This window comes from Anastrepha obliqua, chromosome 3, assembly GCF_027943255.1.
Source record: "Anastrepha obliqua isolate idAnaObli1 chromosome 3, idAnaObli1_1.0, whole genome shotgun sequence".
Taxonomy (NCBI): domain Eukaryota; kingdom Metazoa; phylum Arthropoda; class Insecta; order Diptera; family Tephritidae; genus Anastrepha; species Anastrepha obliqua.
Window position 1 is genome coordinate 67,211,460 of NC_072894.1, and position 19,755 is coordinate 67,231,214.

The 19,755-nt window shown below is 35.5% G+C and overlaps 1 protein-coding gene across 1 annotated transcript in view; it reads left to right on the forward strand.

The window, feature by feature from the left end:
• Positions 1-424: 424 nt before the first annotated feature.
• The window catches only part of LOC129241510 (EGFR adapter protein-like), a 41,135-nt gene continuing 21,804 nt past the window's right edge, over positions 425-19,755 (forward strand). Inside the window, exons 1-2 of the mRNA XM_054877887.1 lie at positions 425-930; positions 5,904-6,009. Coding sequence (XP_054733862.1) covers positions 425-930; positions 5,904-6,009 — 612 coding nt within the window. The remainder of the gene's footprint in view (positions 931-5,903; positions 6,010-19,755) is intronic.

The following is a 19,755-nucleotide window of genomic DNA, read 5'->3' on the forward strand; positions in this document are numbered from 1 at the left end:
GCGTTCCATTGTTTTTTGTTGGGGATTTAATGTGTACGCTGCTGTCAGTTTACGCATGAATTAACTGTGGTAATGTGGCATAAAATGTGGCTTCAACAGTAGCCAGGGATGAAAAGAAATAAAAAATAACAGGGTATCAGTAGAGACTCAAATACCACCCACTGGTAGTTAGCGGTTAAAACCATAAATACGATAATAATTTAATTTTTTCAACCAGCACACCAAAAAATATAAATCAGTTCAAAAAATATGTACAAAAAATATATGTGTAAGATATAAAGTGAATAGCGAAAAGTGAAAACTGTGGCCAAACGACAGTTCCAAACCAAAAACAAAAACAAAGAAAAAAAAAAGAGCAAAATCACCGCAGGTGTCCTTCGCTTGGCAAGGATAACCGCATAATCGCCGCGTAAATTCATTCAAAATGATTAACAATAATTTAGATTATGAGCGTAATAGCAATACAACGCCAGATAGTGTTGCCACCAATACCGCAGCAGCGCATACAACAACAGCAATGCGGTCAACCACAGTTTCGCCAACAACGGCGAACAGCAACAATCAGAATAGCAACAGCAATCAGCCGAGTGTCGACAATGGCAGCTACTTTAATCGCTTCGACAATCGCATCGCCGCCAATTTAGCTGCTGTGCTGACGGGTTCACGCTTCCGCTCGTCGTCCACATCATCGAGTACGTCGTCAGCATCAAAGACCCTACAACGGAAAAGGAATGCGAATAATCTCCACAACACTCAGGGCATCTCGAATTCAAGTACAAATATGAATACAGTTGGCAAAGCTATTGGTAATCACTACAACGGTATTTCCACTTTGGGTGGAAGACATAATCCACCCACTCACTTGCAGCTGCACGGCTCAGTGGGGCGCAGTCGACGACCGTTGCATTTATTCACGCAAGCGAATTTGAAGTGAGTAGCGCGAAAATATTTGATATTATGTTTTTTTATTTTATCTTTTTCGTTATTACAAGTAGTAGACAAAGATATTCCGCGTATTATAATATATATAAATACAAGTAAAGCGTAGAATATAAAAGCACAAATGCTAAAGTATGGCCTGCTAAGCGAATGAATTGTCGTGACACGTGTTCTGAACATAAAATGCAATGAATGTGGCAAACTCAGAAATGTAAGTTCCAAGGGTAACTTGTTTGAAAGATTTTGAAATAATCGAGGGATTCATGAAATATGGGTGGTAACCAGCCAAAACTATATGGATGTAAGCTGAAAATACTTGTATAACAAAAGCTGTTTGTTTTTTTAATCCCTTCAGACAAAATATTTGTGATAAACAAGAGGATGATGTATATGACGTAATGCAAGCAGCGCAAAGTTGTTGAGAATAATTTCTTACTCTGTATAGGTACGGTAGAGTATTTCATTAAGATCTTTCGAACTTTAAAATTTAATTTACAAACAGTTTAAGTGCTGTAACTGTTTTATGTTTCATATGTTTTTTTTTTCTATAACATAATCTCGGGTATCCTAGTGAACGACATATTTTCTTCAATAAAGTTTCACTTCATAAAAAAATGTTTAATCATTTAGCCAAACAGCCGGTAGTATCGAGTGTTTTTTTAACTGCATGAGAACTATGGATATCGATAACTATGGTTTGACAGCTGAGAGCAGCATTTCTGTTCAGTAAGGTTTGGCAGGTAATCATGAATCGGAAAAATTGTTAAAATTTAATTTGAAATAAATAAATATGTTCGTGAAATTCATAGAGCGAAGTGTTGGAGAACAACCAGTTGGCCTCTGTCCTTCGATTTCGTGGAAAATTTTACCTAAGGATCTTGGCTTAGGTGCCTATAAAATATAGCTTGTGCAAGAATTGAAGTCAAATGATCATTGCGAAGCATTTTAGCTCGTTGGGCTCATTTGGATTGGTTATTTAGTTTTATTGGAGAAAGCACCAAAAAAGTATTCAATAAATAAATGCCATTAAATTATATGCTAGATTATAATGGAAAAAAATCATTCCATCAATATTTCTGTTTTGTATTATCATTTTAAGCTCACAAGCTATTAAAGAAACATCCGATATTACAAAGATGTCCGGTATATACTAAAGCTATTCTAGCGCACATATTGAAAACCTACAGGGGTTATTTAATTGGCACTTATGCCCTTTACCAGATTTTCTTATCGAATTTGCATGTGATTTGATGTTGCTCTTCAATTTTGTATCAACTCCGAATGATAGATATTTTAATGAAAGTAGTTAAATTAATTAAAGCCAGTATTCACAGTGTCAGGTAATGAGTTCCACACTCTACAGCGTTAATGATAAATAATCTAGACAATGTTGTTTAATTATATTTTGTAGCGATTGTAAGACTGTTGTGTCTTCGAGATTTTGCTGGTATCAACTTCTCTAACATTAAGTTTCCACATAAATATGCAATTTCTAGCAGCTAGATAATTTTCAGGACAAGTAGTAGTACTTTGTACCTTTGTTCGCCAGGCAGAGATATGCTCGTATCTACCAGTCATACATGACGCGTTGCATTATTAAATGCTACATTAAATTTGTGGTATGTTATTGAATACAATTCGCTATATAAAACCTCAGAGTAGGCAATGAGTGGCATAATTACTTGAAAAACTAATTTGAGTCTCGTTTTAACATAGTTGGTAGAAACTCTCAACCTGTAATTCTCACATCCCTATTTATATGGTCAGTATAGGTATGTTTTGAATTAAAAATAAACCCCAAATTCTTTACCTTATTCGTAAAACTAAAGAAACTGATACCTATGCACAATTTAGGGACATTATCAACTTACGCTACACTATTACATATAGATAATACAAATAACTTCGACGCATTCAAACATAGAAGAGGTATCATTAGTCTAGGCAGAAATATCAAGCAAATCGTTGTATATTTTGAAACATAAATCCTCAACGAGGCCAATATGACTGGACAGCTACAATTATATATCATCAAACGGTAAAATTATAATTGACAAAGAGACGGAATAGAAGTTCACCAAGGATAGACCCTTGTAAAATACCAATGTGCACAGGTCTAGGATGATATGTTAATATGTTTGTCTTAACCTTCTGCGTTCTAACCCCAAGATAGCTGGCCGTGAGTTTCACCACACTAACTTTGAAGTGGAAATAATGTTTAATCTTCGAACACAACAAATTGTTATCCACTGCGTCAAATGTTTTTGAAAAGTCAAGTAAGCAAAAAAGTGGCAAGTCACTTAATTCTAATATCATTCAGTATTTTAATCATTGCTGGCGAGCAAATATGATTGAAGCGAGATTGTACTGCTGGGAAACATGAACGGGTAAAACCATAGTTTATTTCATGTGTAAGAGGCTCTCTTATATGCTGGATAACTATTCGAATGAGTTTAGCGAGATTCTATCAGCCCCTATAGCATTAGACTTAGTTTAAATTTATTAATTTTAAAAAGATATATTTGTATAGTTTGAATTTAATTTTATTTAAATAGTTTATTAACAAAATGTACGTTAATATCCATAAATTAAGTAGAAAGCATAAAAAGACAAGATATAATATAGGATAGATATAAGACTAGGATATACGATATGTGTATGTATATAGATAGCAATACTCCCAGTTCAATATTATGTAAAAGTTAATGAAAGAATGAATAAAGAATATTCTTCAAGTTATTATCACTTAGAACTGAAGACCAGATACGAGCAGCATTGGCGTAAAGCTGTCTCGCAGAGTGAATTGTGATCAAAAATGTTGTAAATTTTCTGTTGTGATTAATAAAAGGAATATGTTTACATTATCTGCTTAAAGGAACATAGATGAACTAAAAATAAACCTTTTGCTAAAGCTTCCAAGCCAAAAATGTAGGACTCTGAGTCAATTCCAGGGAAATTAAATCCATGGACTCTTACTCTATAAAAGGTTCACAATTTTATCGTTTACCCATTGAAAACGTCAACAGTTTATATATCTTGGAAGCCAAATCATACTGAAGGTGAAGCAAAATACGGTATTGGTGTCAGAACCAAAAACACCAAGGCAGTCTTTGCAAGCCTCAAAAGGAACTGGTTTTCCAAACTGGTGATGCTACAAATTTTTAATTCGAATTTTAAATCCTTACTGTATGGATGTGAAACGTTTTAGGCGTCTGTATCTGCGGCATGGAAGTTGCAAACATTTGGCCATCCGATATCTTAGAACCGTCCTAAGTATCTGGTGACCTGACAACTGGGTTTTAAACGAACAAATCCTTGATCGAAGCAGACAGAAACTAGTAGACACTGAAATACGGCAGCGGAAATGGAAATGGGTTGGCTATACAATGCCCAAGTCAGCGACCGACATAAGTAGAATGACACTAGATTGGAAGTCCCAAGGATCGCGCAGCAGTCGACGCCCTAAAGGATCTTGGCGACGTTACCTTATATATTTGGGTGTTTGGCCAAGCTCCTCCTCTTTTTTGTGGCGTGCATCGTGATGTTGTTCCATAAATGGAGGAACTTACTACAGGTTAAGCCGACTCAGAATGACAAATGGTTTTTTGTGAGGAGCTTTTACATGGCAGAAATACACTTGGAAGTTTGCCATTGCCTTCCGAGGGGCAACTGCTATTAGAAAAAACGGAGGGCACCTTAGCCGTAATCTTTATGAGGAGTTTTTAAAAATTGACGAATCTCTATCATGGACTTAAATTAAGACGAAAGCGAGAAGTAGACAACATTGGCAAGCATTTGGATCGGCATCATGTAGTAACAATAATAATAATAATAAGTCAAATATGTTTCATTATTATTAGGTAAAATTTATGCCGTGTCATTCAATACCATTTTGTTATTTTGACTCGCCATATTGGAAAAGAACTGGGAAGCAGATTATCCCAATTCCATTTGAGAACCATTTTTTACCTTCTTTGCTTTTATGATGAAAAGTCCCAATTTTGGAAATAGTTCCGATCTTGATGAAATTTTTCGCCCATTCTTTCAACATCAGTTGATCTTGGCTAGAATTTTATAGCTGCAGCAGTAAGGGGAAAATATCACGCATATGCATATATACAAATTTATTACCACCAAACTTAGAACTGCTCTCTCCCGTTTTTAACAAACATTTTTGCTGACTTTTAATGCAGGACAGATTGAATTAAACGACTTACCACATATGTAAATGCAATTCTTAAACGCTCACATAATACCATACAAATAACAACACAAAGCTGCAGTAAACAGAACTAAACACCATCATATAATAAGAAAATATATGAGACACAAATTCCAATGCAACCCTCATTGCGAGCAAATATATGCACATACATAAATAATCGCAGAAACTACAAAACCATGCTTGCAGCAGCCCACAAACCCACAACTTACATATGTATATATAATATAATATAAGTATATATATTGCACATGTGCTTTGAAGTTTATTGACTGCAGTTGTCAATTTCGATTATCTTCAAATGCTAAATCAAACAAAACAAAACAGAAAACAAACCAGCGTAAGGACACCGAAAACACTTATGCACTTTTTAAGCGCAGACTTTGGCTATGCAGACGACCCAGACACATGCGTGCACAACCACCATGATGACAGTCAAAACAGGAAAGTACACACCACAAACATTTACGCAATTTCCTCCACACAATCCGGCCGCAAACCCACACCCATGACCCCCATCTCAATACTGGCAAAACTTCACTATAAATATTTAACTGCGCCATTATGCTTAGTCACTAGAAGTCAACAAAATTTTCTTATATTCAATACAATATTCTACTTCCTTCAACGTATATACATACATATGTACAATTTTCTATTACTAACGGTCTGCTTCATATATTTCTTCTCCCCTTTTTACTTTTTATTGCATGTCCTTTCATACTCGATAATGATAATATAGCTGCAATGACAACGAGAAAGCCGTACATATACCACCCAGCTCGGACGAAGACAACTCACCCACAGAGCTGAATAATTGCAAGCGTTTGGCCGACAAACCGCCGTTGGTAAGTACAGACACTTTTCAAAAATGTATAGATTATATGCGCACTCCTCTATTGAATATGTTTGTAGTTCAGTGATGTGGTCGGTATGAGCTGAAACTGAAAGGAGAAAACAATACAAAATGTCTATGGCAAATACAAATCACTCAAACAAAACAAAACGAGGCAAGCAATAAGGGGGTCGCATTTCTTATTGAAAAAGTATTGACAGCTGATGTAAAATAGTACACCAATGCATATATGCGTATATAAAAATACTAGCACTAGTACATCAGCAAAACACGCCACCATGTAGAAATCAAAAAACTAAAAAACAAAAAAGGTAGTAAATTGCAAAAGTTTTGCTTTTTCGCTATTATTTTTGCATATTTTATGTGATATTGACGTTGATAAGGGTGACTACGCGGAGTGCCGGCACATTTGGTTGTCACGCCAGCATTAAGGTGCAGTCAGACATGACAATGAAAGTGATTCTTAAGCTCACTCTGCCATCGAAAATGTTTACTCACGCTGTGAAGAGCCAAAAAGTAGTTTGAGAAAGTTATTTTTTAGCTTTGGAAGAAGAGGCAATCTGAGCTTCGGTTTTGGGTATTAAAAGTTACGTTCATTTCGCTCTGTCATTCACCTTATAAGAAATATTGAAATCACAATCCGTGATATTTGACACATATTACAGGATTACTTTCCTTATGAACTAGTTCACTCATTCTTAATTATTTTCACCATAATCTTATCTTAACCTCGCCATCGGTCACCTTTAGTCCATTAGCGGAATTTTCGCCGTGTAAGTTCATTTTTCCGTCTGTGAAGCGAAATATTACTTGATTCCCCAACTTGGCGTTGAAGTCGTCGGCCATGATTTATATGTTGTGACGTCGGCATTGCCCATAGAAGCTACTTTTGCAAGAGCTGCACAATAAACTGATTTCGCTATGCAAAACCGTATTCCAAGGTTGATACTTTCAATTTTTATCATAAGCAACGTAAGCAACTTTGCATCTACTCTCTTGAAAAGGCATTTTTAGAGCTGCAGATCGAAGTTTTAAATATTATATGTCTTGAAACGAGTTTTCGTAAATTTGATAATTAAATAAAAAGAAAAGGAAATTAAACTTAATCTTAAATGTGCGCGACCCTGTCACCATTTTATTATAATTTTGTACCAAAATCGAATCCTCTTCATTGTGATTCATTTATTTTTTGATTTCAAAATAAGGCGGAAGATAAATAACAAAACTTTCGAACAGGTAACGCAATTTAGCTTCTAACATTCTGCGAGACGTGATGGCTAATTTGTAAATGACCTTCTGGGAAATAAGAAAATACTCTCGCAAAGCACTTTACATGCTTCGCGTCTTTGCCTGTGCAATTAGTGTCCGCAACTCTCCAGTTCCGTAAGTTTGCTGTGAACCTTTGCTCTTTTGTAATGTCTGACAGCTCCTTTACTGTTAATCGATGCAACGAACTTTGTGTGCGCTATCGCCTAGAGAACGGGATATCATTTGCTTGCTGCCACTGCAGAAGCGAATTCAGTAGCAGCAGAAAAATCCAAAGCAGTTGGCTAGCGTGCGCTTGTACTCGTAATAGCAGAAGCATGCGTATGCATGAGTGCAAAGTTCTTAGGTCTTGTTTTCTCCTAGTTAACCAGGTTTTGGTTGGCTCGTCTTATTGGTATGGCTTTAATATCCTGAGGGGATACAAACTTTAATTTAACTAAAATTGGTTCTTTGCTTGAACGATTAAATTGGTTTGCGTGGGAATATTGACTGTAATCGCACCAAGGGATTTTAGCATTTGGTTTTAGTTAAAACTTTTGAGACATTTCTTTTTATACCCGCACGCACTTGTGCACAAAGGTATTATAATTTTGTTCACCTAACAGTTGAGTGTAATAGAATAAATGAATTGAAATAGATATAGACATATCTCAGAATGATGAGAGAAGGCAATTTCGCTATGTTTGTTCTTTCGTCCACTCGTCCGTGTGCACGATAACTCGAGCAAAAATTAATTTATTTAAATGAAATGTGGTACAAATATTACTCTTCTTCCGAAGTAGGTAGGTTGGTTTGGAAAATGGACGAAATCATTCAATAACCACGCCCGCAATCCATACAAAGATACATTTCATAAAGCAAAACAAAGCGAAATTGCTCATATTTAGGCTGCCACGCTCAGTTTTAGGTAATCGCGTATGTCTCGATAACTTAGCTAGGCTTTATCTTACCCAAATTTAGTAAACCTTTTGCTTCCCGCACATTTAGATCCGGCATAAAAACACGCCCACTTTATATAAGATCCTCTAAGTCCCAGTCGAAGCATAAGGCGGCAACCGAAGCTGAACAAAATCTTTATTAACATATTACCATTGTAATCCATAAAAACCGTGAGCATTGCTTTCCTTTTTGACTGAAAACGATGTGGTGACTTTTTTGGTCTTGGTTCATTCGGAGCTCTCCACTCACTCGTCTGATATCTGGATGGCATGTCATACTTATAAACTCATTATCTGCAGTAATTATAAGTTAGATGATTATTGGAATGGATTCAGTCTTGGAAATCACGTATTTGACAATAAAAACAACAATATTTTTTAAGTAATTGGCTTTAAAATTTAATACCACGGTTGTGTATGAGAGGCAAAAATTAAAAGCAAAATTTTCTTGTTTTGCTATCTACTTTCACAAATGTTCCAGAAATGTTTGCAATATCTATTTACTACTTACATGGTACTTATAAGTGTGCTTAATTGTCTACATACGGCTTAGGCAAGAAGTTGCTGGGACTACAACTTTGTGTCGTTAGCATCTTGTGTTATATGATATGTATTACAAATTTTAAATTCATGAACCCCCGAGACGCTTTGCTCGAAAGTGGAGATAAAGCAAGTTTTTGCAAATAAGCTAAACAGTACGCCCAAGGCCACAATTCATACAAATATACTAACAGATACAATAGGTGAATGCAAAACTATGTATTAGGTACGTGTTAATACACCTGTGTTCGAAATAATAGCAGAGAGACGAATCAGTAAGTTTTAACTTTTTTTTTTTGTTAAACCAACGCATGGGCCGAAATGTCCTGGACCTAACAAAGAAAACCCATGTTTAGCACATTATCTTTACGCATCAATGTAATTTACATCAAGAACAACGCAATCATTACAGTGCCGCTCTAACTTTTAAATACTACCTTTGTAGATCGATTTATCTCTTGCCTCAAAATAAGCCTCAGTTTCAATTTCTTTCTTACCGGCGAGCATTTTTTTTAGGTCTGCGAACAGCCGGTAGTCGCTAGGACTTAAATCTGACGAATACGATGGATATGAAATTGATGTAGTTTTGTCATTGTTTTGATTGACATGCGACACGGTGTGTTGCCTTGATTAAGCAAAATAGTGAAGAAACCCGGCAGCCTCTTTGAACAGAGCTTTTTCATAGTCAAATGCCCATGCAATATAAAGTCACATGTTTTTTTTGACATCTTTACGGTGTCAACTAACTCACGCAACTTCACTTTTCAATTATTGAAAACAGCGGATCATACCTGATTTTCTTCAAAGGGGTTTTCAATAACTCGACTTAATCTGTGGACTTGGTTAATGGTTGAATGCTTTGCGCGAAAACTAAATTGGCGTGTAGGAATTATATTTCTCTGTTCCATTACGTTATTGAGACGCTTGGCAATTCATTTTTCCATTAATTTTGAAATCAGAGGCAAGAGAAATACATATGTGCTGATATGCTCTTGCATCGTATGCTGGTTATCCTGGCTTGTTAAACGTGATCACCTCAGCTGTTTTCTAGTAGATGGGAATGTATTTTAATTCGAAAGTGGCATTCAAATTTTGGCAAAATTGATAAAATATTTTGAGTTAGTTACTTTAGGCTTTTGCTGGTGATTAGGCGACTTTTTTATTTTAATTTTATTTCTTCTTTTGCTCCAGCATTCGTTGCTAGAGGGATTTCAGGGTTATTATCAGGATGGCAAGAGGAAAGTCCAAATTCGGCTACACTTGATGTGGCGTCTTCAAAATACGCCGAGAACGTATTAGCTATTACCTTGTTGTTTTTAGCTCATGTATTACCCCTCTTGTTCATTAGTAGGAATTGCACTGTCGGTTGAGAAAATCCAACTTTTTTCTTGTTTGTTGCCACCGTCTTCATACTTTACGTGTATCTTCAATCATTGTTTTTATTTCTTTAGTGTATTTTTGATCTGCTGTAGTTGTTCTTTTTACTTCATACTCTGAATAAAAAGTTGAAAATTTTCATGGCAATTTTTTTAAATTTTTTTTAAGTTTGCCGGTTTTTAAAAAAAGTTTGAAACTGAAGTGAAGAAAACACTTTTATAAAAATATGAAAAGAAAAAAATATCTATAAATCAACTGTTGAAACTTGGTAATTCATCGCGCTGCTAATGTTTCTAACACAGGTGTATATAACTCATGTGCGTATTTTGGAAAAACTTTTATCATACTAAAGTTCTGTTTTATCCAAGTTCATTGGCGTGAGTAAGTTTTCATATTCATACACCACATTTCGCATAAATGATTACAAACTTAACGCAATTGTGTTATGCTTATACGCTGAGTCACGTGTTGGGGAAACATTTGTCACGAATAACCCAAACCGCTTGTGAAACTTTTCCCCAATCACGTGTTGACGATAGTATAAGAATTTAAATCGACATGAACACTTATAATAAGGAATTTAAAGTTCATAAAATAATATGAAAAAATGTATATTGCCGTTGTTGTAAATATATGAGTAAGCGAAATAAAAGTCACCAAGTGATATTCATATAAAAACATTGTTTGGAAAAGTTTTTATAGGTAGAAAGAAAGGTTCTTCAATTGCAGTTCACGATTCCAAAAATCGATAGGAAGATAGTTAAATATCTTCCGCAGATCTGAAAGGGTTGCATGTATTCCACGATTAGTTTCAGCTTGAATCCGAGAGCAGAACTCCTGAAAGTACCCCGTACCTGTGCTAGACACTTTTGCACTTCACAGCGTGAGGTAAAGAATCGTGACTACCTGAGATTAGCAGGAATATAATCCTTAAACAGCAGTTGACAAAAAGTTGTAAGAGACTGGTTATAGCGGTAGTGATTGTACAGGTAGAGCTCTATAACTTAAATAAGAAGAATTTTAAGCGTCTAGGGTGACTTTCCCGGTACCCTGAATAATTCATATGGTTCAATATAATGTATCATACTTATATTTATACTCGTTATTATAATAAGGCCGGTCTGCCAAAAGAACTGTTGCAAAGTATCTAAACAAACTACAACACAATTCGAATGACATAATTCTTAAAATTTTTGCTTACCATAATCATTGGCTTTCATATTTTGAATTTAATGCCTTTGCAGAAATCTAAGCTAAATAAATCAAAATGAGATCGAAAGTGATCACAAAAAAAAGTGGGCATATTCGCTAATAATTTATTTTAATGCATGGCTTAATAGGATCCAGGTATATACTATATGTACTATATATAATATACAAGAAATATGCAATTACAAGTGTTATAAAAATTAAAATTAAAAAAAAAAAACATTAACTCCAAAGATGTGTGACTAACACCGGCTTGCTGTGCGAGACCACTTGTGAATATGAATGAATATCAAATGGTGCAAGATTTTTTTAATAACGGTCTCTCCTTGGCAATTAAACACCTTGGAAAACGACTCAGTGTGTTTGTGCGATTGAAAAACTAATGAGAAAAACTATCTGCCGTTCAAAATCTTAATCATGCTGCACCTTCACTTATGAGAAAACGTGAATACGAACTTAATTCGGAAAACAAAATTCCACAAAATACTCACAATGAGCGCATACGCAAATAGCTTTACAAACAGAATAATGAAAATAATTATCACTGCGCAAAAACACGCTTTAATCAAGGCGGATGGATCTATTAAAGGTGATATCAGTCGCATTACCTTTATCTCCTCTATCAACTGAAATCTCCTTCCACGAAGTGGTAACATCGACATGGGAAACAAAAAGAAGTCGCACTGGCTCATATCAGGTGAATACGGTGCTTGCACGATGGTATTTACTTGATGTTTGGTCAAATAATCCTGCACAATTTGGAATGGGAAGGTACTCACGGTGCACTACGCCTTGGCAATCGAAGAAAACAGCCAACATCACCTTCCCGGTACTTTTTGATACAATGCGTTGTTTTAGTCTAGTGCCACCAGCTTTTATGAATTCGCTTTGATTTCAATAAAGACAGACGCATGAAAAGGAAATCACGAGTTGACAGTGTAAAGAGTAAAAGGAAAATTTTCTGAACACAAAGGAGACATAAAATGAAAACAGCACACATTTTGCTTACGTAATGATAGCTAGGTATAAATCTTCTTTCAACGGTCGTTGTGACACACGCTCTATGAGTAAGGAAATACTTCCAGCTGATTCCAGAAATTGTCTTTTTATCATTCCTCGTTTTCTATTAACACATTCGTATGGATTGCACGTATACTCTGAAACTAGCGGTGTGAATTTTTTCGATTTTCACGATCCAAAGACTTTCGGGATATCATTTTTACAATACCTGGCACACGGGGTTTGAATATACATTATTTAGCATATAATACAATAAAAATAAGTGAATAAAAAACAAAAGACAAAAGCGTATGGCGCAAAATTAATCACCTTATGAGAACTAGACTGCCGCAGTATACAAACAGGCATGTACGAAGTGATGTACTGTCTAAATAAAGATTTCCATAGCTCAAAATCATCTCTTTTTTACTTACTAAAATAAAGTTATTCAAGGACAAAATAGAATGATTGTTAACTGAAATTTATTGCGGAATTTGGTTTGAGCTTGAAATGGTAAAACTAAAACTTAATTTTACGACAGTAGAAACTCGATACTTCTACATCTTTATTTATTTATTTTTTTCCTTGTTCACTCCACTCGGGAGCATAGGGCCTCGTCAAGACTCAGTCTTGCGTTGGTTTCGTTAATATATTTGCTTTCTGACAGAGTAGATGATTGGCCTGCCGCTACCAGTCCTAAGCAGTGATGGTAAATGATTTTTTGAAAATTCCCTACACAGCCCAAAAAAGTTTCCCTACTTTTCCCTACGCTTACAAAAAATGTTCCCTATACAATTCCTTACATTTTTTTCTCCTGTATTTACACTATAATGAGGCACTTGCAATGTCAAAATTGAATTATTTGCTTAAGTTTTGGACTTCATGCTATTTTGACAGTTATAATAAAAAGAAATTTTATTTGAAATACATATAAGTACACATATTTATTATATTATAAACACAAATGTAAAGAAAAATTCAGCAAAAAGACTAAAAATTCGACTTTTCATTACATTCGGCAGAGTTTTTATTTTTTCAGAATCCGGTACGGTTTCTTTTAAATCAGACTTGCCGCCGTTGAAAACTTTGTCGCAGCAGCGCATTTTCATTTGAATGCTTCCAACCAGCCACTAAAATTGTCGTCGTCAAGCCACTTGTTATTGAACTTTTGTTTCCGATACTTCAAGATACAGTGTTCCGATACATTGCTTTTTCTGGTGTTCCTCCGAAGAGTCAGTCGAAGAGGAGGAACTCATATATAAATATATATATGCATTTTAAATATAAAAAAAGCTAAAACTAAATTATTTGCAAACTTACTTCAAAAATGAAAAGCACCAGAAAACTAACAATTAACGAAGAAAAAAACGGCAATGTTGTCGTATTAACGCTTTCAAAAGTATTCTGCCATAAAGTAAAAAAGTCTGACATGACCTTACTGCGGATTTTTATTTTAAATGAACTTTTCTAATTTTTCCCGCTTTTTTAAATTTTTTTCTGTCCTTCTTGAAAATTCCTTACATTTACAGAATTTAACAAAATCTGTCCTTCTTTTCCCTACACCCACATTTTTCGACAAAAATCCTTACATGTAGGGAATTTTCCCTACATTTACCATCACTGGTCCTAAGTTGTAGGAATACCCACCTGTTGTTACTTAGGAACAACGCCGTCTTACTGCTTGAAGCGCCATCTGTATGTCAAAATTTTCTGGCAGAAGGATCACACAGATGGTTGATGACTTCGCCAAAATTGGTGCGTCTGCGCTATTACCGCGATTGTCCGCTTCCTCTTGCTGTCGCCACTGATGAAATGTGTAACTTTGTCTTTTTCTTTATTTTTTTTGCTTATTTTAGCAGCCGCAAAGTAATGCGCTGACTTTTTGTGCGGGAGTAAGGATTGGAAGGATAAGGTTGTTGGGGTTGAGGAATTATTATATTACTATTATTTTTTTTATAGAAACTAGGAACGTAGGTAAGTTTGAAAAAGTGCGAGGACCGTGCTTTACCTGGGATTCGAACCCATAACCTCTGAGATGGCAGGCTAGTGCACTTACGCAAGACTACCGAGGCCGGATCTTTATACTTGGGACCCAATTTTTTTATTGCGTACTCAGTACCTGTGATATTAGAAAATTTTTACCTTGCAAGTGATATTTGCAAGATTTTTTCTTTTATCTTTCTCTTTAGCATTTTTTACGTTGTATTTTTGAAAATAAAGCTCGGAGAAGTACCGCCGATGTCATTTTTTGAATTGAATTAGCTGAATGAATTTAGTGGAAGTACCGTCCAATTCATTTGCGGACGAAATGACAGTTTTGCGTTCAATTTTGCATGGTGTGGTCTCATAATAGCAAAGAGAAAATTTACACTTACGCCTACAATAAAAGAAAAAAACTGACATTCTGGACAAATTAAATGCGAAAATTTTAATTAATGCATTAGATGAAACCCTTAATGTGCACAGAACAGCAATAACTCACATTAAAAAATTGAACAGTTCTTAAGGAAGTTTGTTACGCCATCTGAAAGTTCTGGACAAGCCTAGAGGCTTCCATGCTAGCATTGGTTGAGTTGCAAACATCAAAAATAGGCTTGGGATACTATGGCTATATTTGCAGGGAAAAATTATCAAATAAAAGTGATTCCATCAACACATTTTTGGACAAATACGGTTTTGTTAAGTTTGGGAAAATGGATTTAAGTTTGACAAAAGAGCAGAGTAAAAGAGTTCCTTCGTGCACAAAGCACTTCTTCTTATTGATAATCCTCTAAGCAATCAGAAAGAAGTCGAGTGTGCTTTCCTCTAAACTGTACGGCTTTAAACAGCCCATGGATAAAAACGTCATAAGACTTACTTAAATTGAATTACAAAAAGTCCCTCTGAAGTCACATTGTTTCTCATGGAGAAACTATCGGCAAGTCACTACGAAATATCAAATATGCTTTTAAGCTACTGCATGTGATGCTCTTACTAGAACTTCACTTCAGTCATCATTTCAAAAACTGGGATTGAAAAGATATCATTCCTCTTCGAAGTTACGATTAAAGATAGCGAATCATCCAATATTTAATGCATTACAACTTTGTTTCGGGAAGTAGAACCATTGGAGAAATCTAAAATCAAGCAATAGATTGTTGAACTTCAGTCGGAATCCACAGCTTTAAATAAAGAATATTGTAATGAAGACGACAAAATAGTCGGTGAAGAATCTAACGACGTGAAGGTAAATACGAATAAAATTACAGCGGAGGAGACAATATCAGCATTCAATGTAAGCTGGGATTGGGCAGAGCAAAGTAATGCTTGCTTAAATGATGTTGTGAGAACTGCAGAGGCTCAGAAATAGTGTGATACTGAGCAAACGAATGTTTGCAAAACAAAGCAAAATCAATCATCCGGAAAATTGTGAATATCTCGGTATTTTTGGACTTAAGAATACCAGGACACCGGGACTAGCATCCCTAGCTGGTCCTCTATATATAAGTATATTCGTACTACTCTATATACTTATGTATCATTGAGAGTGTCCACAAGTATATTAAATTTCTCCATTAGCAAATAAGAGACACCCCCAGTTCCAGTTATTTTTAGGCTTTTCATTTTTGTTTTGTCAATAAATCAATTTTCTTAATATTCCCAAAATGTGCGTTCAAAAACAAACGCCCACCCACTAACACACATTTCATTTTTACCCCTAAAATGCCACTTGACTTATGTGAATTTGCACGCTCACCGACGACCATCAGTTCCATAACTCGTTTGCTTATTGAAAGAAATTTAATATGCCACTACTCAAACTGTTGCCACTGCTGCCACTGCCGCAGCCGCTGTCACTGCTAAGTAAGCACACAAACAAAAACAAATCAACACTCACGTCTTTAACCCACTCAATGGCGGGTTGTTTACTGTAAAATGCTGCGGTGTTATACAAATATTAGACAACATTTACTATATAGGTATATATATAGTAGTAGTAAGTGTCAAACTTCTCTAACTTGTATACGCGAATGTGAGCCTTAGTTGATGTGCGGGGCGTATGATAAACATTGCCTGTCTTTGGCGTTTCGTGCCATGTGTACATGCATACGTTGTTGCCAACGTCAATGTATTGAACTGTATCGATGTTTACACATTTTGTTGCTTATTGTTATTGTTATTTTTGTGACTGCGCACTTTGTTACCCTTGCGGCATACTTCATTGGCAGCCTTTTTAGCGATACGCAAATTAATTTCCAGAAATGTGCAATGGCAGTGGTGTTAGCGCCTGTCAAAAGTCATGGCAGCTTGTGTACGCTTATCTGCGCAAATATACATATATATGTGTGCTCCGTTTTTATGTGAAAGTCTTATCAGCGAACGCTCGTTTTGATGGCTGATGTCGATGACAACTAAGTTGATTGCCTCTAGTATTTTGTTGGTGCTTAGTATTGCAATCTTGTTTAGAAAGTTTCTATGCTTAAGGCACGAACATACATATGTATATGAATATGTTAGATGAAGTATGACGAATTTTCGCTCCTTCACTGTTTGCCTGTGCTACAGATTCAATTTTCAAATACGCATCTAGTGGAGATTTTCACATAGCGCGGGCGTTGGCAAAACACAGAGTCAAATGTGTAGATTAAGTGAGGTATGTAAAGTGTTAACAAAGTTAAACGATTATGAGACTGATTTCATGCTGCTGCACAAATAGTTTTGCATATTCGAGAGAAATTCTGCTATTAACAAAATTGGCCCAAAATTTAGGTTGGAGTCATTGAATCGGATTTTACTATACGACTATTTAAAGGCGATATTACTCACCTGTTTCAAAAAAAGGTCTTTGACAGTTTTGAGCTACAGTCCTTAAATAAGAACCTAAATGCGGAAAAAATTTAAAAAATTGGCTACATTTTTTGTTAGAGCAGGTAATGAACAAAAGCAGGTAATGAACAAAATTGTGCCGGCCCAGTATATATTGCAATAACAAAGAGCGGATTTCCCTGATTCAGCCCTGCTAAATTGGGCGCCGAATATAATAATGAAATGACGAAAACCTTGAAATCGGATCGAGTTATAAAGATTTTATTCATTGCCTAAAAAGGCAAATTTTTTTTATAGGTTAGATGAAAAATAAATAATAAATATATAATAATCGGTCTAAGCAAATACGCTGACGCTACAAAACATTTTATTTTCATTTTAAACATATTTACTTATTATCACTCCCTATATGCATCCCTCTTCTATGTAAAACTACAAGGTTTCATGCCTTTATTCAGTTATACGAAACTAATCTGGTAACATTCTTCAAACGCGAGTGTTGCTCTTCTTAATAAACATTTCCATTTACGAAGCATAGAATGCACACTCCGCGGGTTCTGCTATATAACTTCCTTAGCTCCTTTGTGGTCTCTATTTTCGTAAAACCTTTTGAACGAAGCTGTAAACTGAGTCACCGATTCAGAAAAACGTCACGCAAGGTAAAGCCAGAGTGATGGTTCTCCTTTATTTCAACTTACTTTCAGCTTTAAAGATAATCTGATATGGAATCATACAGATTTTGGTACAATAGTTTAAATAGTTCTATCAAAAATATGCATTTGAATTTTCGTTTCTGGATGTAAAAGTAATTTTTAAATTTCTTTTTTAAATATTTTTTGTTTAAATAAATTCTTAAGGATGTTTCACACAACATTTTTGAAATATAAAAACTATTTTTCCTAGAATTTATCGCACACAGAAAGGAATCATGAGACGATTAATTGACTGCTTTTATTAATTCCGGCCTCTTGTGACGATGATTTTGGTATCCTTTGGAAAACTGTTGGATTTGCCTGGATGTGATATTTATAGATACATAATATCTGCGATAAAATCTTCATTTAAAGAAACCATTTGCTTAGGTACAGCAACGCGATGCTGTTTTTAGAAGAAATCCAACACTTCCGTCTCTTGCTCAAAATATCGCACACTCAGCAGTCTTATAAAGTAATTTACAGAGCAGTGGTCGGCATTTCATATCTCAATTGCACCCGCTCATTTCACACATATTTTTCGCTTATTCCATCTCATCGGTCCTAAAGCCGATTAGATGTCAAACGGCAAATAATACTGGAACATTGTTAAGACGAAAGTTTCGTAAAAAGTATGTAAAGTAATGACATCCACCATATATCCCATATACTTAAGTAGTATTAAAAAATACACCCAAAAATTATTCCTTTTTCTCATTCTAATTCTCCGTATTTTTCTGCTTCCCTTGCTTTATTAAAAAAATAATCAAGCTTTTCTGGCTCAATTCTTAATTTATTTGATAATTTCAATTGGTTTCGTTTTTCAAAACCTGCATGCTGCAGTAACTAATGATCGTTGCTTTGTACACTTTAAAGATTGGCTCATTTGGGCCCTTTCGAGTACAGCCAACCATTTATATTTCCAAACTCTATGTATACACAAAAGTCGTACAGCTGGTGTTCCCACCGTCTGCAGTTTAGCCGTCCATAACTCTACTGTTTGCAAACCACGACTATTTATGACTTTTCAACGAAACTTAGCACATACGAATGCAAGCAAACCATCATCAATCCGGCCCAAAATATTCAATACAAGTCGACGATCCAAGCATCGTTTTTTTTTACTCCAATGAAAGCGCAGCAATCTCAAAAGGTTTCAATACATGATTGTCTGAATATTGTCAGCAATACACACATTACAGAGCAGCTATAACAACAACTCATCTATACGCAAAAGGATCGTAAAAGACACAATACACGAGGGATACCCGCATCGCCGGCAGTAATCGACAGTTGTATCAAGTGCTTTGCATATATTTTTTTAAGTTGCTGCCGGTATATGCTGTATTCTACAGATATGTATGTGTATGTGAATAAGTATTATTGTGTGTTGTTTGCGCTTTTCTTTACTCATTTCCATTTGCTCAAATCGGTCGCAGTCATTTGTGAATGCCTGCCAGCATTTAGCCATCAATCAGTGCAGCAGCAGTTTGCAGTTCATGCGTGTTGTACACAAAACCAATTGAAGTATGAAGAAGCACGCACAAGTTGTGCGGTACAAAGTACAGGGCGGTTCAAATAACAGTAATTCTCAATATTATTATTATTAAAATTATATTTTACAAATTAATTTATGAAATGGTTTTGGAGGCTCGGTTACGAACCATTTTGCCTCGCAAGAGTGCTTATATTTCAGGCAGCAGGTTGTGTTTTTTGAAGGCGTCGCTAGTACCTTCAGCGTACCTTCCTTGCTAGTCTAGAATTGTAGTTAGATTGCTGCTGTAGCTCGAGATGGGGCAGTCCTTTAGAATGTGTTATATGCTAAGAAATGTATTACACCGCCTGCACTCTCGTGAGGTTATGCGGCTGTAGTAACGCTCAGATATAATATAAATTTTTTTACACCTACTC